We start from the raw sequence: 22,929 nt of genomic DNA, 5'->3' as shown, positions 1-22,929 counted from the left end.
AGAAATTCTGTGATTGAAGATGCAGGGAAGCAGAGAGTAGAAAGATAAAGTATTATTTGAATGCCAGGGTAAAATATTTGAACTTTTTTCTTTCAGAAAACGCAGGACCATGGGGAAATGCCAGGTTATACAGTTTCTCCAAAGGGAGAAATCACTTTGTTTGCTATAACTTTTATTATCGTACTTTTTTTCCCTATTTATCTCTCTTAATGGATTTGGCTAAGAAATCAACTTGATTTTATCACTATAATAATGAATTCTACTTTGTTAACTTATAAAGGCATGAAAACACTAAACTAATCTCTAACTCTTAACGTTTTAGTTTAAAGGATGGTGCTGTCTTAGCAGCTTCATCTGTAAACAGAAAGGCTTAAATTAGATAATATTTATGGTTCCTTCAAGTTCTAATATCGTAAGAGCCTATGAGTCTACAGAGAATAAATTAAGTGGTTCTTAATCCATGTGTACTAAAAATACAGTGAATTAGTTCAGTCACTCAGTTGTGTTTGACTTTGCAACCGCATGGACTGTAGCACGTCAGGCTTTCCTCTCCATCACCTTTATATTTTAATTTAGCAGTTTTACAGTTTTCAAAAAGCTGTCTTATTCACTCTTTTTCAAAGACCCTCACTAAGATCCTATTATCACTCCCATTTTACAGGGAAAAAACTGAGGCTTAGACAGGTTAAGTGCTTTGCTCATGTCCACCCAGACATCAGGCTTCCCAGGTGGCGCTAGTGGTAAAGAACCTGCCTGCCAATACAGGAGACTAAGAGACAAGGGTTCCATCCCTGGATTGGGAAGATCCCCTGGAGAAGGGCACGGCAACCCACTCCAGTATTCTTCCCTGGAGAATCCCATGGACAGAGGAGCCTGGAGTCGCAGAGACCCCACTGAAGTGATTTAGCATACCTGTATGCACCCAGGCATCAGTGGGGAGCCGAGCTCCAGCCAAGTTGTGACTCTTTGTTCCACATTATATACCCAAGGTACCTCTTGCACTGAAATCTCAAAGACAGGACTGAAATATGGTAAATTCCTGAACACTCTTATGGGGGATGGTCTTGGGGCATTTTCTATGTCTTTGGAATCAGCCTGAAATTCTTTCTGCATCAAGGTTGGTGGGGTAGGAGGAGTGGGAAAGAGCTTGTGGAAGAGACTGCTATTTGTCCTTACCTTACTCAGCAGGCAATCTTCTAAGTCTCCTTCCATCCGGGATTTCACGGTTCCTGGTCAATTCTGAGCAGAACAGCAGCGTCTCTGTTTGTCTGCCAGTGGAGACAGTGCTTGTTGTGTGGCTTTCCCAGTGATGTTAATCTCTGGAGGCTGAATGTCTCTGGGAATGTGTGTGGACCGGAGACTTACCTTCTCAATTCTTCATTCAAGTTCTTATTTCCAAATTGTGAGCATCTGTCTTTTATCTTTGGGAAATAAAAATCAGAAAAGAATTGAAGAAGGAGAGTTGATGAAATTGAACTTGAGTCCAATCTAATTTTACTCTATTCAGCTCTAATGACATATGCTTTGACCGAAGGGCAATTTTCCAAGTTGTATTTTCCACTCAAATACTCAAAGGTTCCATTCAAGATAGAAATGCCTGTAGGTGGCTTCTTCCCACCTGTTTATGCTCTTATCCTGTCACTAGATGCCTCTTTGAGCTCGGTATCTTATATCTCCTTGTTCTAATCCTGTTGACAGTAAATAGTTTCCTTGCTCTCCCATCCAGAAAATCTTGCAAATGAATCTACCTCCCTTACAATAAACAAATAGGAAACTGCCAAACAACCAGCGGCACCATCATTATATCTACAAACAAGTGATCAGGACACAACAATTTGCATGTGGAAACACACACACACAGGTATGGACACACACAGGCGCGAGCACAGAGATACACACACACAAGCACACCCAGGAACGGCAGGACAAGAATCCTTTTGCTCACCTGCTGGCCTTCCCCCCAGAAAGCTAGCAGTAAAAATAAAGTCAATGTAAACAGGCCCCTCAGGAGTTGAGGAAACACTCACATCTGGTTTTGCCAGCAAAACTGTGTTGGAAAACAGCTCAGGCAGCAAATTCCCAATCTGGCTGGCTGAGGCTAGTTTTATTACAGAAAAAAAAATCGAAATGGCTTGATCTCTGAACTTGGTAAACATCAGACTCAGCTATTGGATAATCTAAAGAAATTGCAGTGCTTCTGGGAGCTCAGCTCTATTCGGAGCAATGTTCCAAAGGTGAGTGTCTTTCCAAACCCACCTCTGAGAGCTCCCTCTCAGTGCTCAGCAGCCGTGCTGGGCACCTGGGCCACTCTGTGTTCCGTAACCACAGCATTTGCATATATTTCCTGAACTTGGCATCATCTGAAAGCCACATCAGAGCTCAGGCTGCTCGGCAGGTGCTCCACCCACCTCGGTAATCCCAGTGTTCTGTCCAGCTTCTACAGCTCACCTCTGGGAATCTGTGTGCATGCGTGCATGCTAAGTCAATTCAGTCGGGTCCAACTCTTTGTGACCCCATGGACAGTAGCCCGCCAGATTCCTCCGTCCATGGGATTCTCCAGGCATGAATACTGGAGTGGGTTGCCATGCCCTCCTCCAGGGGATCTTCCTAAACCAGGGATGGAACGGTTGTCTCTTAGTCTCCTTTATTGGCAGGCAGGTTCTTTACCACTAGGGCCACTTGGGAAGCCCTGGGAGGGAACCTGTACGCTGATATATTAATATTAATACATCTGGTAAAGCCAGCACTCCTCAATACTGCCTCAATTTTTCATTTTCTTCTATTTGTAATTTTAAATCTCCTGCTTTTGATAGCAAGTGTTCCCAAATATTTCTGAATCTTCTTCCTTTGCCTTCTCTTACCACTGGCTAGTTGTTCCAAACTATCGGTTTTTCACAGGAGGAACAAGAGCCTCTCCCTCTGAGCTGCTTGCAATTCTGAGTTCTCTTTCCAATTCATTTTCAACTTCACCAAAGTTGTCCTGCTTTTCCCAGGTGTTTTTGCTCTTTCCCTTTCTGCTGCTTCGCTGTAGTCATTAACATGGGAGTCTCTTTCCTCTGGTGGGGCCTTTCCTACTAGTCTAAGGTTACTCCAGATGCCTGTCATCAGATGCACAAACTTTCATTCTTTTGTGCTTAAGGTGGTCCTACATACTGCGATTGCTCGTCCTACAGCTGATCAAACGGCTGAAAGTAGCATTCTTCTCTCATGCCAGGGTCCAGTGACACTGGCCTGAAGTAGCAGTGAAAGCAATGAACAGGGCCAAGTGAGAAACTTGGAAGGAGAAGGAGCACGTACAAGGTGGCTTATTAGACTCTAACTTTACCTGGATGCTGTACCCAGGAAATAGAGTGTTATATAAACACAGCCAGTTCCCTGCTTTGTGATATGGTTCCTTACGGGCAAAGGTTCTGAAATACAGGGCAGATCCGCAAACACAGATGCTGAGAGGTTGGCAAAGGCAAGCTTTTTTTGTTGATAGAGATCTCTGGCTAATTGGACATGGGATCAGCAAATATTTATTGAACAACAGACTGCCTGAGGCATTGTGCTGTGTCACTGAGAGGGATTCACTGTGGACTCATATTCTCCTCCTTCTTCAGGAAACAAATATCCTCATTTCCCATGACTCACATCAAATGCAAGAATGAACATGTAGACCAGTGTTGGCTCAATTTGGGGTGTGAGGACCAAGAATTCATCCTTTACAGGCGGTTTAACAAGGTATTTAAACCCTAAACCATCAATATGAGAAGCCCTGGGAGGATCATGTCACCTGGTTCACCAGCAAAGCTGTTTGCTTACAGATTTAGCCTTAGTGGCCAGGATTTTCATACCCAAAAGTGAAAGGGTTGGCTTGATCCAAATCAATCTCAAATATACAAATTTGTTAAAGTTCACAAAGGTTACAAATTCTGACTTATTCGTTCAAACAGTTCTTTTAATCCTGGGGTGACTCAAACATGACAGTTCAGAGGACCAAATAGAGATAACTGTTTAAGCTCTTAGGAAGCTCCCAACAATGAACAGCAAGGCAGGGACTCTGTTCTGTGTCACCTGGGTAGCCTGGTACCTAACACATAACTGACCCTTAATACTTAGTGGTGAATATTTTGTTGCATTAAATGCTAAAGTGACCATTCTAATAGATAAAATAACTTTGAGATGCATAAAACAGCAATGATGGTCTGTTACAAAATAGTATATATTCAGTGATATACTATATATATACTATATACCTGTTACAAAATAGTATATACTCAGTGATCCCAGATTGGGCTAGAGGAAAGACAAGGAAAATGTCTAGGCCTGTGTCCATCTGTCTGTGTGTCCATTTATTTATATTTCTGTGCCCTGGGGTGTCATTCTGAATCTTTCTCATTCAAAAGCCCCAGTGTTGAAAGGCAATCCAGAAACTTATTTTGAACAGAGATCGATATAATAAAACTCTCACTATGACTTGGATGATATTTTATTTTCAAGTTAAATAGTAAGGTATTTCCATCTTTATATCTCTCTACCTGGTAAACGGAGTTGTATTTTCATCTGAAACTTTTCCTTAAGTCAGGGAAAGTAGTAGTACTTAAGCACTACTCCCTTGCCTCTGCTCAAAGTCATACGAAGCTGGCATATTTTTCAGTTGACATCACCAGAAAAATGCTGGGAGTGAAGAAAACCTTTAAGGAAGAAGACGTTTGGTTTCATTAATTTGCTATCCCATGAGACTAACTGGTTCACCTCAGTTTCCATGAGACCTAAGTGAGGAAGTGGCAGGAATTAGACGACGGGAGAAATTAATTATTCATAGTTCGTGGGTGCACAGGGAACTGCTTTTCCTCCCACCCTCTTTGCTCATGACACGTGACAAATTTGTCTGTTTTCAGTTAAAGGAAACCCAAACAGAAGATAAAGACATAGAGATCAATAGAACAAAATAGAAAGTCCAGAAACTGCCTCACACAAACATAGTCATTTGATCTTTGATAAAAGTGTAAACACAGTTCGGTGGAGGGAAGATATTTCTTTCCACTAACGTGTGCTGGGCAAGTTGGTCATCGATAGGAAAAGAAATAAACCTTGATATAAAGTTCATACCTTACATAAAGATTAACTCAAAATGGATCATAGGTCTAAATGAAAAGCATAAGCTAATCCTTGCGATCTGGGGTTAGGCCAAGAGTTCTTAGGAATGACACCAAATAGCTTATCTATGTAAAAAAATTGATAAACTAGACTTCATAAATTTAAAAGCTTTTGTTCTTCCAAAGATACTGTCATGAGAATGAAGAGACAAGATATGGACTAGGAGGATATATTTGAAAACTACATACCCAACAAAGGACTTGTATCCAGAATATGTAAAGCACACTCAAATTCAATGATAAGAGAACAAGACAACTTTAAAAAAAAAGGAAAGGACTTGAATAGACATTTCACAAAGAGAGTATAAGGATGGCAAATAAACATGTGAAAAGACAGTATCACAAAACATTAGAGAAATGCAAATTAAAAACACGAATAGATGCAATTATTTACATACTTATTTGAACAACTAAAATGAAAAAGTGCTGTCAATATGTAGTGCTGACAAGTATTTGAAGCAACTGCAACTCTCATACATTTCTGATGGGAATGGAAAATGGTTTGGTAATTGCTTATGAAGTTACAAATACATATTTGACCCCCAGCAATTCCACTCCTAGGTATATAGCCTAAAGAAATAAAAACCTGGTTTACACAAGAACATACACATGAATGTTCACAGCACTGTTGCTTGTGATAGTCAAAATTTGGACCCCACCCCAAAGCTTTTCAAGGGGTGAATTGATCAACTGTGGTACATCCACACCATAGAATAATATACAACAAGAGAAAGGAACAAACTATTGATACCCACAGCTTGGATCAATCTTAAATACACTGTGCTGAGTGAGAAAATCCAATTTCAAAAACATATTGTATAATCCCATTAATTTAGCTTCTTGCAATGCAGGAGACCTGGGTTCAATCCCTAGGAAGATTCCTTGGAAGATCCCCTGGAGAAGGGAATGGCTACCCACTCCAGTGTTGTTGCCTGGAGAATCCCCATGGACAGAGGAGCCTGGCAGGCTACAGTCCATGGGGTTGCAAAGAACCAGACACGACTGAGCTACTAACACTTTCACTTTTCATTAATTTGGAAAAAAATTCTTGAAAAAATTCTTCTAAAAAATTCTTGAAAAAAGATCAGGTTATACTGGTAGAAAACAAATTAGTGTTTTTCAGGGGGTTGAGGTGAGGTGAGGGCATGACTATCAACAGATGGAATGAGGGAGCTTTTAGAGATGGTCTGTTTTGTGTTATGATTTTGGTGGCGTTTTCATGAATCTGTATATACGTTGAAATCCTAGAACTTTTCAGTAGGAAAAAAGTGTTACTATAGATTATTTTTTAAAGTAAAGAAACCCAAGGATATTGATTATAATGAAAACATAATCAAGTTACTAGGTCCTCACAGATAATATTTTCTGTTATTTTATTGGAAAATATAAGTATTATGAAATCAAATAGTGTCCTTAAAAAAATCTTTTTAGAGCAATTTTAGGTTCACAGAAAAACTGAGGGAAAGGTAAAGATTTCCCATATATTCCCTCCCCCGACATATACATAGCCTCGCCCATTATCAACCTCTGCCACCAGAGTAGGACATTGGTCACAGCTGATGAATATACGCTGTCATGTCATTGTCACCCAAGTCCTAGTTTACAATATGGTTGACATTGTTGTACATTTATGGGTTTGGACGAATGTATACATCATTGCAATATTGTACAAAGTACTTTCACTATCTTAAAAATAGTCTGTGTTCTGTCTCTTCATCCCTCCTCCATCACCCTTCCCCTAACTCCCGGCAACTACTCTTCTTTTTTGCTGTCTCCATAGTTTTGCCCTTTCCAGAATGTCATATCAGTTTAGTTCAGTCACTCAGTCTTGTCTGGCTCTTTGCAACCCCATGGACTGCAGCACGCCAGGCCTCCCTGTTCATCACCAAGTCCCGGAGCTTACTCAAACTCATGTCCATCGAGTCAGGGAAGCCACCCAACAATCTCATTCTCTGTTGTCCCCTGCTCCTCCTGCCTTCAATCTGGCCCAGCATCAGGGTTTTTTCTAGCGAGTCAGTTCTCCACATCAGGTAGCCAAAGTATTGGAGCTTCAGCTTAAGCATCAGTCCTTCAATGAATATTCAGGACTGATTTCCTTTAGGATAGACTGGTTGGATCTCTTTGCAGTACAAGAGACTGTCAAGAGTCTTCTCCAACACCACAGCTCAAAAGCATCAATTCTTCAGAGCTCAGCTTTCTTTATAGTCCAACTCTTACATCCACACATGACTACTGGAAAAACCATATCTTTGACCAGATGGACCTTTGTTGGCAAAGTAGTGTCTGCTTGTTAATATGTTGTCTACGTTGATCATAGCTTTTCTTCCAAGGAGCAAGTGTCTTTTAATTTCATGGCTGCAGTTACCATCTGCAGTGATTTTGGAGCCCCCCCAAAATAAAGTCTCTCACTGTTTTCATTGTTTCCCCATCTATTTGCCATGAAGTGATGGGACTGGATGCCATGATCTTCGTTTTCTGAATGTTGAGTTTTAAGTCAACTTTTCCACTCTCCTCTTTCACTTTCATCAAGAGGCTCTTTAGTTCTTCTTTGCTTTCTTCCATAAGGGTGGTGTCATCTGCATATCTGAGCTTATTGATATTTCTCCCAGCAATGTTGATTTCAGCTTGTGCTCCTTCCATCCCGGCATTTTGCATGATGCACAGTGCATATAAGTTAAATAAGTAAGGTGACAATATGCAGCCTTGACAATATGCAAATCTCCTTTCTTGATTTGGAACCAGTCTGTTGTTCCATGTCCAGTTCTAACTGCTGCTTCTTGAACTGCATACAGATTTCTCAGGAGGCAGGTCAGGTGGTCTGGTATTCCCATCTCTTAAAGAATTTTCCACGGTTTGTTGTGATCCACAAAGTCAAAGGCTTTGGCGTAGTCAATAAAGTAGAAGTAGATGTTTTTCTGGAACTCTCTTGCTTTTTCAATGATCCAACAGATATTGGCAATTTGATCTATGGTTCCTCTGCCTTTTCTAAATCCAGCTTGAACATCTTGAAATTCATGGTTCACATACTGTTGAACCCTGGCTTGGAGAATTTTGAGCATCACTTTGCTAGCGTGTGAGGTGAGTGCAATTATGCAGTAGTTTGAGCAATCTGAAGACTAGAGATCTCTTAAAAAATGTCATGTAGTTGGAATCACACAGTGTATAGCCTTTTTAGATTGGCTTCTTTACTTAGTAATATCCATTTAAGTTCGTTTTCTTGGCTTGATAGCTCATTTCTTTTTGCTGCTAAATAATATTCCAGTGTCTATACATGCCACAGTTTATTTATCTGTCACATACTGAAAGATATCCTGATTGCTTCCAAACTTGGGAAATTATGAATAGAGCTGCTACAAGCATCCAGTTACAGATTTTTATGTATGTGACTTTTCAACCCCTTTGGGTAAATACCAAGGAGGACAATTGTTAGAGCTGACTCATTGGAAAAGACACTGATGCTGGGAAAGATTGAAGGCAGGAGAAGGGGACGACAGGATGAGATGGTTGGATGGCATCACCGACTCGGTGGACATGAGTTTGAGCAAGCTCTGGGAGACCATGAAGGACAAGGAAGCCTGGCATACCACAGTCCATGGGGTCGCAAAGAGTTGGACACCACTGGGCGACTGAACGAAACCAACAAATGACAAGGATATATTTAGTTTTGTAAGAGCCCATCAAACTGGCTTCCAAAGGCATTGTACCATTTTGTATTTCCACCAGCGATGACTGTGAATTCCTGCTGGCCAATCCTCTCCAGCATTCTGGGCTGTCAGTGTTTCAGATTTTACCCATTCTCATAGGTGTGTAGTGGCATTTCACTGTTTGCTTTTCTCTTCTGCAAATCACATATTTCACTTAATATATTGTTTTATAGACAATACTCCATGGGAGCATACATAGAATTTCATCTCTTTCTACTAACTGGACAATATTGTATTGAATAATCACAATTTCATCAATCTGTGTCATAATTAAAACAACTTTGCAAAACACAATATTTATACTTATATATTGATTCAAGTGGGATGAAACTCCTAGATCTAGAATTACTGTTTCCAAAGGAACACACGTTTATAGACTGGACAGGTCATGCCACATTGCCACCTCAAACCAGAGGAGACGCATCTATTCAGGTAATGATGAACAGCCCACTGTTTTCCTCCTGTTTTCCACAGGTATGGCATATTAACCAGGTTAGATTTTAATCCATCTGAGAGTCAAGACTTGTTATATATTTGTAAATTTCCTGACTAATGGGGTTAAGAACTTAACATGTTTTCCTTATTCAAGTTCTTTGAGCGTGACACAGCTGTTGGTATGCACTGCCTATTCCCCCCACCGCTTTGTACGCGTCATAGCACTCTGCTCTTAAATGACATATTAATTCACAGGCGTTGTGATTTTCTGCCAGTTGTCTATTACATCTTTTTGGCCCCTTCTGCCGTGCCAAAGATGATTTAAATCTTTGTATGTGCTGGCTTACTGTCTTCATGTCTTCTAGGGCTCCATGTCCTATTCAGTAAAGCCTTTCTCCTTTCTGTGTTTGCCTCGCATATATTTCATAATTAGAGCTGCTAAATTGGAAGGAATGATGCTGAAGCTGAAACTCCAGTACTTTGGCCACCTCATGGGAAGAGTTGACTCACTGGAAAAGACTGATGCTGGGAGGGATTGGGGGTAGGAGGAGAAGGGGACGACAGAGGATGACATGGCTGGATGGCATCACCGACTCGATGGACATGAGTCTGAGTGAACTCCGGGAGTTGGTGATGGACAGGGAGGCCTGGCATGCTGTGATTCATGGGGATGCAAAAGAGTCGGACACGACTGAGCAACTGAACTGAACTGAACTGAACTAAAATACCATTGTCTCGTATTTCTATGTCACATCTAGGCATGTTTCTTTCATTTTTTTTTTTTGGAGAGAAGATAACTGACTGTTAAAACATCATTTCCCCAATGATGAAAAACTCAGCATATGTTGTTGTTTAGGCACTAAGGCTTGTCTGATTCTTTGGGACCCCATGGACTGTAGCAGTTAAGCTCCTCTGTCCATGTGATTCTCCAGGCAAGGATACTGGAGTAGGTTGCCATTTCCTTTTCCAGGCATCATTGTTTTCATTTGCATTTCCCTGATGACTTATAAGGTGGAGCATCTTCTCATATGCTTATTTGCCATGTGTATGGCAGTGGTGAGGTTAATTGTTAAGGTCTTTGGTACATTTTCTAATTGTGGGTTTTGTTTTCTTTTTCTTAAGTTTTAAGAGTTCTTTGTATATTTTGGGTAGTAGTCTTTTATCAGATATGTCTTTGGCAAATATTTTCTCCCAGTCTGTGGACTGTTTTCTTATTCACTTGACATTGTTTATAATAGTACAGAAGTTTTAACTTTTACATAAAGTCCAACTTATTCTTTAATTCTTACATAAATGATGCCTTTGGTATTCTATGTAAAAAGTCATCACCACACCCAAAGTCATCCAGGTTTTCTCTTGTTATGTTTTAGGATTTTATAGTGTGTTTATATGTAGGTCTATTATCCATTTTGAGGTAGTTTTTGTGAAGAGTGTATGCTCTAGATTTTTTTTCTCATGTGCATGCCAGTTGTCCCAGCATTACTTGTTGAAGAGATTGTATTTCATTGTATTGCCTTTGCTCTGTTGTTAAAGATCAATGACTATACTTATAGGAGTCTATTTCTGGATTCTCCATCATGTTCCACCCACCTATTTGTCTATTCTTTTGCCAGTACTACACTGTCTTGATTACTGTCACTCTACAGTAAGTTATGAAGTCAAGTTTTGTCAGTCCTCCAACTTTGCTCTCCTTCAACATTATTAATATGCTCTGTGATTAAATTTGTGGTCCTAGAGTTGTTCGTAATATTTCTTTATTATCCTTTTAATGTTCATAGGAACTAGAGTGATATACCCTCTTTCATGCTTTTCTTCTCTTTCATTCTGATATTATTAATTTCTATCCTCTCTCTTTTTTTCATAGTCTGGCAAGGGGTTTATCAATTTGTCTTTTCAAAGAATCAGTTTTATTTTTGCCAATTTTCTCTACTGATTTCCAGTTTTCAATTTCATTTATTTCTGCTCTAATTCTTTTTTTTCCATTTATTTTTTTATTGAAGGATAATTGCTTTACAGAATTTTGCTGTTTTCTGTCAAACTTCAACATGAATCAGTCACAGGTATACATATATCACCTCCCTTTTGAATCTCTGTTCCATCTCCCTCCCCATCCCACTCCTCTAGGTTGATACAGAGCCCCTGTTTGAGTTTCCTGAAAGTGAAAGTGAAGTTGTGTCCGACTCTTTGTGACCCCATGAACTTTAGACCACCAGGCTCCTCCATCCATGGGATTCTCCAGGCAAGAGTACTGGAGTGGGTTGCCATTTCCTTCTCCAGGGGATCTTCCCGACCCAGGGATTAAACCCAGGTCTCCCACATTGTAGGTAGACGCTTTTACCATCTGAGCCACCAGGGAAGTCCATACAGCAAATTCCCACTGGCTATCTGTTTTACATATGGTAATGTAAGTTTCCATGTTACTTTCTCCATGCATCTCACCCTCTCCTCCCCTCTCCCCATGTCCATGAGTCTATTCTCTATATCTATTTCTCCACTGCTGCCCCATAAATAAGTTCTTCAGTACCATTCTTCTAGATTCCATATATATGTGTTAGAATATGATATTTATCTTTCTCTTTCTGACTCACTCCACTCTGTATAATAGGTTCTAGGTTCATCCACCTCACCAGAACTGACTCAAATGTGTTCCTTTTTATGGCTGAGTAATATTCTATTGTGTATACGTACCACAGCTTCTTTATCCATTTGTCTGTTGATGGACATCTAGGTTGCTTCCATGCTCTAGCTATTGTAAATAGTGCTGCAACGAACAATGGGATACTTGTGTCTGTCTCTGTTTTGGTTCCCTCAGGGTATATGTTTTGGAGTGGGATTGCTGGGTCATATGGTGGTTTTATTTCTGGTTTTTAAAGGAATCTCCATACCCTTTTCCATAGTGGCTGTATCAGTTTACATTCCCACCAACAGTGTTCCCTTTTCTCCACACCCTCTCCAGCATTTACTGTTTGTAGACTTTTTGACGACAGCCATTCTGACTGGTGTGAGGTGATCTCTCATTGTAGTTTTGATTTGCATTTCTCTAATAATGAGCGATGTTGAGCATCTTTTCATGTGTTTGTTAGCCAACTATATGTCTTCTTTGAAGAAATGTCTATTTTAGTCTTTTTCCCACTTTTTGATTGGGTTGTTTGTTTTTCTGGCATTGAGTTGTATGAGCGGTATATTTTGGAAATTAATCCTTTGTCAGTTGTTTTATTTGCTACTATTTTCTCCCATTCTGAGGGTTGTCTTTTCACCTTGCTTATAGTTTCCTTTGCTGGGCAAAAGCTTCCAAGCTTATTCAGGTCCCATTGTTTACTTTTGTTTTTATTTCCATTGCTCTAGGAGATGGATCATAAAGGATCTTGCTTGGATTTATGTCGAGTGTTCTGCCTATGTTTTCCTCTAAGTTTTATAGTTTCCAGTCTTAAATTTAGGTCTTTAATCCATTTTGAGTTTATCTTTGTTTATGGTGTCAGGTCCATGAATCAAGGCAAATTGGAAGTGGTCAAACAGGAGATGGCAAGAGTGAACATCGACATTCTAGGAATCAGCAAACTAAAATGGACTGGAATGGGTGAATTTAACTCAGATGACCATTATATCTACTACTGCGGGCAGGAATCCCTCAGAAGCAATGGAGTAGCTATCATGGTCAACAAAAGAGTCTGAAATGCAGTACTTGGATGCAATATGAAAAATGACAGAATGATCTCTGTTCGTCTCCAAGGCAAACCATTCAATATCACGGTAATCCAAGTCTATGCCTCAACCAGTAATGCTGAAGAAGCTGAAGTTGAACCGTTCTATGAAGACCTACAAGACCTTTTAGAACTAACACCTAAAAAGGATGTCCTTTTCATTATAGGGGACCGGAATGCAAAAGTAGGAAGTCAAGAAACACCTGGAGTAACAGACAAATGTGGCCTTGGAATGTGGAATGAAGCAGGGCAAAGACTAATAGAGTATTGCCAAGAAAATGCACTGGTCATAGCAAACACCCTCTTCCAATAACACAAGAGAAGGCTCTACACATGGATATCACCAGATGGTCAACACAAAAATCAGAGTGATTATATTCTTTGCAGCCAAAGATGGAGAAGCTCTATACAGTCAACAAAAATAAGACCAGGAGCTGACCATGGCTCAGATCATGAACTCCTTATTACCAAATTCAGACTTAAATTAAAGAAAGTAGGGAAAACCACTAGACCATTCAGGTATGACCTAAATCAAATCCCTTATGATTATACAGTGGAAGTGAGAAATAGATTTAAGGGCCTAGATCTGATAGATAGAGTGCCTGATGAACTATGGAATGAGGTTCGTGACATTGCACAGGAGACAGGGATCAAGACCATCCCCATGGAAAAGAAATGCAAAAAATCAAAATGGCTGTCTGGGAGGCCTTACAAATAGCTGTGAAAAGAAGAGAAGCGAAAAACAAAGGAGAAAAGGAAAGATATAAGCATCTGAATGCAGAGTTCCAAAGAGATAAGAAGAGATAAGAAAGCCTTCCTCGGTGATCAATGCAAAGAAATAGAGGAAAACAACAGAATGGGAAAGACTAGAGATCTCTTCAAGAAAATTAGAGATACCAAGGGAACATTTCATGCAAAGATGGGCTCGATAAAGGACAGAAATGGTATGGACCTAACAGAAGCAGAAGATATTAAGAAGAGGTGGCAAGAATACACAGAAGAACTATACAAAAAAGATCTTCACGACCCGGATAATCACGATCGTGTGATTACTCATCTAGAGCCAGACATCCTGGAATGTGAAATCAAGTGAGCCTTAGAAAGCATCACTATGAACAAAGCTAGTGGAGGTGATGGAATTCCAGTTGAGCTATTTCAAACCTTGAAATATGATGCTGTGAAAGTGCTGCACTCACTATGCCAGCACATTTGGAAAACTCAGCAGTGGCCACAGGACTGGAAAAGGTCACTTTTCATTCCAATCCCAAAGAAAGGCAACGCCAAAGAATGCTCAAACTACCGCACAATTGCACTCATCTCACATGCTAGTAAAGAAATGCTCAAAATTCTCCAAGCCAGGCTTCAGCAATATGCGAACCGTGAACCTCCTGATGTTCAAGCTGGTTTTAGAAAAGGCAGAGGGACCAGAGATCAAATTGCCAACATCTGCTGGATCATGGAAAAAGCAAGAGAGTTCCAGAAAAACATCTATTTCTGTTTTATTGACTATGCCAAAGCCTTTGACTGTGTGGATCACAATAAACTGTGGAAAATTCTTCAAGAGATGGGAATCCCAGACCACGTGACCTGCCTCTTGAGAAATCTGTATGCAGGTCAGGAAGCAACAGTTAGAACTGGACATGGAACAACAGACTGGTTCCAAATAGGAAAAGGAGTAGGTCAAGGCTGTATATTGTCACCCTGCTTATTTAACTTATATGCAGAGTACACCATGAGAAATGCTGGACTGGAAGAAACACAAGCTGGAATCAAGATTGCCGGGAGAAATATCAATAACCTCAGATATGCAGATGACACCACCCTTATGGCAGAAAGTGAAGAGGAACTAAAAAGCCTCTTGATGAAAGTGAAAGAGGAGAGTGAAAAAGTTGGCTTAAAGCTCAACATTCAGAAAACGAAGATCATGGCATCCGGTCCCATCATTTCATGGGAAATAGATGGGGAAACAGTGGAAACATTGCCAGACTTTACGCTCCAAAATCACTGCAGATGGTGACTGCAGTGAAATTAAATGAAATTAAAAGAGGCTTACTCCTTGGAAGAAAAGTTATGATCAACCTAGATAGCATATTCAAAAGCAGAGACATTACTTTGCCGACTAAGTCCGTCTAGTCAAGGCTATGGTCTTTCCATTGGTCATGTATGGATGTGAGAGTTGGACTGTGAAGAAGGCTGAGCGCCAAAGAATCGATGGTTTTGAACTGTGGTGTTGGAGAAGACTCTGGACTGCAAGGAGATCCAACCAGTCCATTCTGAAGGAGATCAGCCCTGGGATTTCTTTGGAAGGAATGATGCTGAAGCTGAAACTCCAGTACTTTGGCCACCTCAAGCAAAGAGTTGACTCATTGGAAAAGACTCTGCTTCTGGGAGGGATTGGGGGCAGCAGGAGAAGGGTATGACAGAGGATGAGATGGCCGGATGGCATCACTGACTTGATGGACATGAATCTGAGTGAACTCTGGGAGTTGGTGATAGACAGGGAGGCCTGGCGTGCTGTGATTCATGGGGTCGCAAAGAGTCGGACACGACTGAGCGACTGAACTGAACTAGCTAAACTGATGGTGTTAGGAAGTGTTCTAATTTCATTCTTTTACATGTAGCTGTTCAGTTTTCCCAGCACCATTTTGAAGAGGCTGTCTTTGCCCCCATTGTGTATTCTTGTCTCCTTTGTCAAAAATAAGGTACCCATAAGTGTGTGGATTTATTTCTGGGCTTTCTCTCTTGTTCCATCAGTCTATATTTCTGTTTTTGTGCCAGTACCATACTGTCTTGATGACTGTAGCTTTGTAGTATAACCTGAAGTCTGGAAGGGTGATTCCTCCAGCTCCATCATTTTTTTCTCAAGACTGCTTTGGCTATTTGGGGTTTTTTCTGTTTCCATATGAATTGTGAAATTTTTTCTTCTATTTCTGTGGAAAATGCCGTTGGTAATTTGATAGGGATCACATTGAATTTGTAGATTGCATTTGGTAGTATAGTGATTTTCACAATATTGATTCTTCCTACCCAGGAACATGGAATATCTCTCCATCTGTTTAGGTCATCTTTGATTTCTTTCATTAGTTTCCTATAATTTTCTGTGTACAGTTCTTTTGTCTCCTTATGTGTTTATTCCTAGATATTTAATTCTTTTTGTTGCAATGGTGAATGAGATTGATTCCTTAATTTCTTTCTGATTTTTCATTGTTAGTATATAGAAATGCAAGTGATTTCTGTGTATTGATTTTGTATCTTGCAACTTTGCTAAATTCACTGATTAGTTCTAGTAATTTTCTGATAGTATATTTAGGGTTTTCTATGTATAGTATCATGTCATCTGCAAACAGTGAGAGGTTTACTTCTTCTTTTCTGATCTGGATTCCTTTTATTTCTTTTTCTTCTCTGATTGCTGTAGCTAGGACTTCCAAAACTATGTTGAATAATAGTGGTGAAAGTGGACACCCTTGTCTTGTTCCTGATCTTAGGGGGAATGCTTTCAGTTTTTCACCATTGAGAATAATGTTTTCTGTAGGCTTATGATATATGGCCTTTACTGTGTTGAGGTAGGTTCCTTCTATGCCCATATTTTGAAGAGTTTTAGTCATAAATGGGTGCTGAATTTTGTCAAAGGCTTTTTCTGCAACTATTGAGATTATCATATAACTTCTAATCTTTCAATTTGTTAATATGGTGTATCACATTGATTGATTTGTGTAGATTGAAGAATCATTACATTCCTGGAATAAACCCAAGTAGATCATGGTGTATGAGCTTTTTGACATGTTGCTGAATTCTATTTGCTAAAATTTTGTTGTGGATTTTGGATCTATGTTCATCAATGATATTGGCCTATAGTTTTCTTTCTTTGTGTTGTCTTTGTCTGGTTTTGGTATCAGGGCGATAGTGGTCTCATAGAGTGAGTTTGGAAGTGTTCCTTCCTCTGCAGTTTTTTGAAAGAATTTTAGAAGGATAGGCATTAGCCCTTCTCTAAGTGTTTGCTAGAATCCTGTGAAACCATCTGGTCCTGGGCTTTTGTTTTTGGGAGATTTTTTATCACAGTGTCAATTTCAGCGCTTGTAATTGGGTTGTTCATAAGTTCTATTTCTTCTTGGTTCAATCTTGGAAGATTGAACTTTTCAAAGAATCTGTCTATTTCTTCCAGGTTATCCATTTTATTGCCATATAGTGGTTCACAATATTCTCTCATAATCCTTTGTATTTCTACGTTGTCTGTTGTAACCTCTCCTTTTTCATTTCTAATTTTGTTGATTCTCTCTTTTTTTCTTGATGAGTCAGGCTAAAGGCTTGTCAATTTTGTTTATCTTCTCAAAGAAACAGCTTTTAGTTTCATTAATTTTTCCTATTGTTTCCTTCATTTCTTTTTCATTTATTTCTGCTCGGATCTTTATGATTTCTTTCCTTCTGCTAATTTGGGGTGGGGGTGGTTTGTTCTTCTTTTTCCAGTTGTTTTAGGTGTAAAGTTAGGTTGTCTACTTGGTGTTTTTCTTGTTTCTAGAGGTAGGATTGTATTGCTGTAAACTTCCCTCTTAGAACTGCTCAAATCCCAAAGATTTTGAGTTGTCATGTTTTGTCATTTGTTTCTAGAAATTTTTTTATTTCCCTTTTGACTTCCTCAGTAACCTGTTGATTATTTAGAAACATGTTGCTTTATCTCCATATATTTAATCTCTTACAGTTTTTTTTCTTGTAACTGATATCTAGTCTAATAGGGTTGTGGTCAGACAACATGCTTGATATGATTTCAATTTTCTTAAGTTTACTGAGGTTTGATTTGTGACCCAAGATGTGGTCTATCCTGGAGAATATTCCATTTGCACTTAAGAACGAGGTGTATTCTTCTGCATTTGGATGGAATGTCCTGAAGATATCAATGAGATCCATCCATCTAATGTATCATCTAAGACTTGTATTTTCTTATTAATTTTCTGTTTTGATGATCTATCCATTGGTGTGAGCGGGGGTGTTAAAGTCTCTTACTAATATTGTGTTACCGTCAATTTCTCCTTTTATGTCTGTTAGTGTCTGTCTTATGTTCTGAGGTGCTCCTATGTTGGTTGCATAGATATTTACAATTGTTATACCTTCCTTACATGCAGAGTACATCATGAGAAACGCTGGGCTGGAAGAAACACAAGCTGGAATCAAGATTGCCAGGAGAAATATCAATAACCTCAGATATGCAGATGACACCACCCTTATGGCAGAAAGTGAAGAGGAACTAAAAAGCCTCTTGATGAAAGTGAAAGTGGAGAGTGAAAAAGTTGGCTTAAAGCTCAACATTCAGAAAACGAAGATCATGGCGTCTGGTCCCATCATTTCATGGGAAATAGATGGGGAAACAGTGGAAACATTGTCCACTCCAAAATCACTGCAGATGGTGACTGCAGCCATGAAATTAAAAGATGCTTACTGCTTAGAAGAAAAGTTATGATCAACCTAGATAGCATATTCAAAAGCAGAGACATTACTTTGCTGACTAAGGTCTGTCTAGTCAAGGCTATGGTCTTTCCAGTGGTCATGTATGGATGTGAGAGTTGGACTGTGAAGAAAGCTGAGCACAGAAGAATTGATGCTTTTGAACTGTGGTGTTGGAGAAGACTCTTGAGAGTCCCTTGGACTGCAAGGAGATCCAACCAGTCCATTTTGAAGGAGATCAGCCCTGGGGTTTCTTTGGAAGGAATGATGCTGAAGCTGAAACTCCAGTACTTTGGCCACCTCATGCGAAGTGTTGACTCATTGGAAAAGACTCTGCTTCTGGGAGGGATTGGGGGCAAGAGGAGAAGGGAATGACAGAGGATGAGATGGCTGGATGGCATCACTGACTCGATGGACGCGAGTCTAAGTGAACTCCAGGAGTTGGTGACGGACAGGGAGGCCTGGCATGCTGCGATTCATGGGGTCGCAAAGAGTCGGACACGACTGAGCAACTGAACTGAACTGAACTGAACTGAACAGATACTTCCTCTTGGATTGATCCCTTGATCATTACATAGTGTCTTTCCTTATCTCTTGTAATATTCTTTATTTTATGATCTATTTTGTCTGATATAAGGATTTCTACTCCTGCTTTCTTTTGCTTCCCATTTTCATGAAATATATATTTTCCATCCTCTCACTTTCAGTCTATATGTGTCTTTAGGTCTGAAGTGGGTTTCTTGTAGAGAGCATGTATATAAGTCTTGTTTTTGTATCCATTCAGCCAGTCTGTGTCTTTTGGTTGAAGCATTTAATCCATTTACATTTAAAGTAATTATTCATATATATGTTCCTATTGCCATTTTCTTAATTGTTTGGGGTTGATTTTGTAGATCTTTTTCCTTCTCTTGTATTTCTTGACTATATAAGTCCCTGTAGTATTTGTTGTAACACTGGTTTGATGGTACTGAATTCTCTTAACTTTTGCTTTTTTGAAAACCTTTTTATTTCTCCATCAATTTTGATGAGATCCTTGCTGGGTACAGTGATCTTGGTTGTAGATTTTTCCCTTTCAGCATTTTAAATATATCCTGCCATTCCCTTCTGGCCTGCAGAGTGTCTGCTGAAAGATCAGCTGTTACGCATATGGGGTTTCCCTGGTATGTTGCTTGTTGCTTCTCCCTTGCTGCTTTTAATACTCTGTCTTTGTTAGTTTGATTAGTATGTGTCTTCTTGGTGTGTTTCTCCTCGGGTTTTTCCTGTATGGGACTCTTTGTGCCTTTTGGACTTGATTGACTATTTCCTTTTCCATGTTGGGGAAATTTTCAACTATAATCTCTTCAAAAATTCTCTCATACTTTTTATTTTTCTCTTCTTCTTCTGGGACCCCTATAATTTGAATTTTGGTGCATTTGATATTGTCCCCAAGGTCTCTGAGACTATCCTCAGTTCTTTTCCTTCTTTTTACTTTATTCTCCTTTTCAGAAGTTATTTCCACTATTTTATCTGATTTGTTCCTCTGCTGCAGATAATCTGCTATTGATTCCTTCCAGAGTATTTTTAATTTCAGTAATTGTGTTGTTTGTCTCTGTATGTTTATTCTTTAATTTTTCTAGGTCTTTGTGAATTGATTCTTGCATTTTCTCCATTTTGTTTTCAAGGTTTTTGATCAATTTTATTATCATTATTCTGAATTCATTTTCGGGTAGTTTGCCCATTTCCTCTTCATTTATTTGGACTTCTGTGTTCCTAGTTTGCTCCTTCATTTGTGTAGTATTTCTCTGCCTTTTCATTATTTTTTAAATTTACTGTGTTTGAGGTCTGCTTTTCCCAGGCATCAAGGTTAAATTCTTTCTTCCTTTTGGTTTCCATCCTCCTAAGGTTGGTCCAATGGTTTGTGTAAGCTTCATATAGGGTGAGATTTGGGCTGAGTTTTTATTCATTTCTTTGTTTGTTTTTCCTCTGATGGGCAAGGCTGACTGAGGTGGTAATCCTGTCTGCTGATGCTTGGGTTTGTATTTTGGTTTTGTTTGTTGTTTAGATGAGGCATCCTGCACAGGGTAATACTGGTGTTTGGATGATGCCAGGTCTTGCATTTGAGCAATTTCCTTTGTGTGAGTTCTCACTATCTGATACTCTTTAGGTTTAGTTCTCTGGGAGTCTAGGGTCTTGGAATCAGTGCTCCCAGTCCAAAGGCTCAGGGCTTGATCTAGAGTTTTGCGTGGTTCTATATATTCTCTTCTACTTGTCAGGTGCTCCTGTCCACTCTCAGCTGGTGTTCTGCATGCACTTCTGTGTCTGAAGGTGTATTCTTGATGTATCTGTGGAGAGAGATGTACTCCACACCCACCTACTCCTCCGCCATCTTGTTCTCTCTATTTCTGCTCTAATTCTTTTTGCTTTCTTCAGTGGACTTTGGCTTTTTTTCCCCTAGGTTCTTAAGATGAAAACTTAGATTACTGATTTTAGATCTTTCTTACTTTTTAATATACCCATTCAAAGCCATAAAATTCCCTCTAAATACTGCTTTCACTGCATCTCACAAATTTTGATAGATTGTGTTTTTATTTTCATTTAGTTCAAAATATTTTAAAATTTCTCCTGGTATTTCTTTGACCAGTGTATTATTTAGAAGTGTGCTATTTAATCTCCATGCATTTGGGGATTTTCGTTATCCTTCTGTTATTGATATTGAGTTTAATTCCATTATGGTTTGACAGCAGATATTGTAGTTTCTGTTCTTTTTAAATTTGCTTTATGATGCAGAATGTGTTCTAGGTGAATGTTCCATCTAAGTTTAAAAATAATGTGTATTCTGCTGTTGTTGTCTATAGATATCAATTATATTTACTATTTTTATTAGATAGTTGTTTTTATTAAAATAGTTGATATAGATATATAATATTGTTAGTTTCAGGTTTACTATATAATGATTGAACATTTGCACACTTTGTGAAATGATCATCATGAAAAGTCTAGCAACCATCTATCCCCAAATAATATAATGTTGACCATATTCTTGATGTTGAATAGTACATCCCTGTTCAGCTCAGTTTGGTTCAATTGCTCAGTCGTGTCCAACTCTTTGTGACCCCATGGATTGCAGCACGCCAGGCTTCCCTGTCCATCACCAACTCCTGGAGCCTACTCAAACTCATGTCCATCGTGTCGGTGATGCCATCCAACCATCTCATCCTCTGTTGCTCCCTTCTCCTCCCACCTTCAATCTTTCCCAGCATCAGGGTCTTTTCTAAGTGAGTCAGTTCTCTGCATCAGGTGGCCAAAGTACTGGAGTTTCAGTTTCAGCTTCAGTCCTTCCAAAGAATATTCAGGACTAATTTCCTTTAGGATAGACTGGTTGGATCTCCTTGCAGTCCAAGGGACTCTCAAGAGTCTTCTCCAACACCACAGTTCAAAAGCATCAATTCTTCGGTGCTCAGCTTTCTTTATAGTCCAACTCTCACATTCACACACGACTACTAGAAAAACCACAGCCTTGACTAAATGGACCTTTGTTGGCAAAGTAATGTCTCTGCTTTTCAATATGCTGTCTAGGTTGGTCATAGTTTTTCTTCCAAGGAGCAAGCATCCTTTAATTTCATGGCTGCAGTCACCATCTGCAGTGATTCGGGAGCACCCCCCCCCCCAAATAAAGTCTGTCACTGTTTCCATTGTCTCCTCATCTATTTGCCATGAAGTTTTGGGACTGGATGCCATGATCTTGGTTTTCTGAATGTTGAGTTTTAAGCCAACTTTATCTCTTTCACTGTCATCAGGATGCTCTTTAGTTCTTTGCTTTCTGCCATAAGGCTGGTGTCATCTGCATATCTGAGGTTTTTGATATTTCCCTGTAACTTATTATATAACTGGAGGTTTGTAACTCTTAATTCCCTTCATCTATTTTACCCCCTTCACTTCCCTCTTTTCTGGTAATTATATCTCGTATTGATGGTGCTGTTGAGTTTAACTATGTCTTTACTGATTTTCGGTTTGCTGGGTCTGTTCATTTCCGATAGAGGGTTATTGATGTCTTCAACTATGATAATGGTGTCATCTATTTCTCCTTGCAGTTCTATTGGTTTTTGCCTCATGTAGTTTGATACTATGTTGTTAGGTGCATACATGTTAAAAATTGCTCTGTTTTCTTGGAGTATTGACTCCTTTATCGTGATGCAATGTCCTTCTTTATCCTTGGTAACATTCCTTGCTTTGAAGTCTGCCCTGTCTGAAATTTATATAATTACCTGTGCTTTCTTTCTATGAGTTAGCATGGCTTCCCAGTTGACAAAGAATCTGCCTGCAATGTGGGAGACCTGGGTTCAATCTCTGGGTTGGGAAGATCCCCTGGAGAAGGGAAAGGCTACCCACTCCAGTATTTTGGCCTGGAGAATTCCATGGACTGTATAGTCCATGGGGTCACAAAGAGTTGGATGTGACTGAGCGACTTTCACTTTTGCTTTTCATGGAGTATTTTCTCCACTTATTTACCTTTTATCTTTAAACTGAAAGTGT

The 22,929-nt window shown here is 39.5% G+C and overlaps 1 protein-coding gene across 11 annotated transcripts in view; it reads right to left on the bottom strand.

Moving 5' to 3' along the window:
• MAB21L3 (mab-21 like 3) overlaps positions 1–22,929 on the bottom strand; it is a 67,621-nt gene that overhangs the window by 26,723 nt on the left and 17,969 nt on the right. For 2 of the 11 annotated variants that reach the window (XM_069601565.1, XM_069601604.1), the window contains exons 1-3: positions 2,028–2,311; positions 1,366–1,421; positions 1,177–1,268 (exon numbers count right to left, since the gene is read on the bottom strand). In XM_069601565.1, the coding sequence (XP_069457666.1) occupies positions 1,177–1,212 (36 nt within the window). In that variant the 5' untranslated portion in view covers positions 1,213–1,268; positions 1,366–1,421; positions 2,028–2,311. Of the gene's footprint in view, positions 1–1,176; positions 1,422–1,945; positions 2,318–22,929 lie in introns of those variants that run through there. The other 9 variants (XM_069601556.1, XM_069601594.1, XM_069601617.1 and 6 more) reach the window with 8 other exon arrangements.

The sequence above is a fragment of the Ovis canadensis genome, chromosome 1, assembly GCF_042477335.2.
Source record: "Ovis canadensis isolate MfBH-ARS-UI-01 breed Bighorn chromosome 1, ARS-UI_OviCan_v2, whole genome shotgun sequence".
NCBI classification, from domain to species: Eukaryota; Metazoa; Chordata; class Mammalia; order Artiodactyla; family Bovidae; genus Ovis; species Ovis canadensis.
Note: the sequence above shows the minus strand (reverse complement) of the source record. Positions and strands in the feature narration are given on the sequence as shown.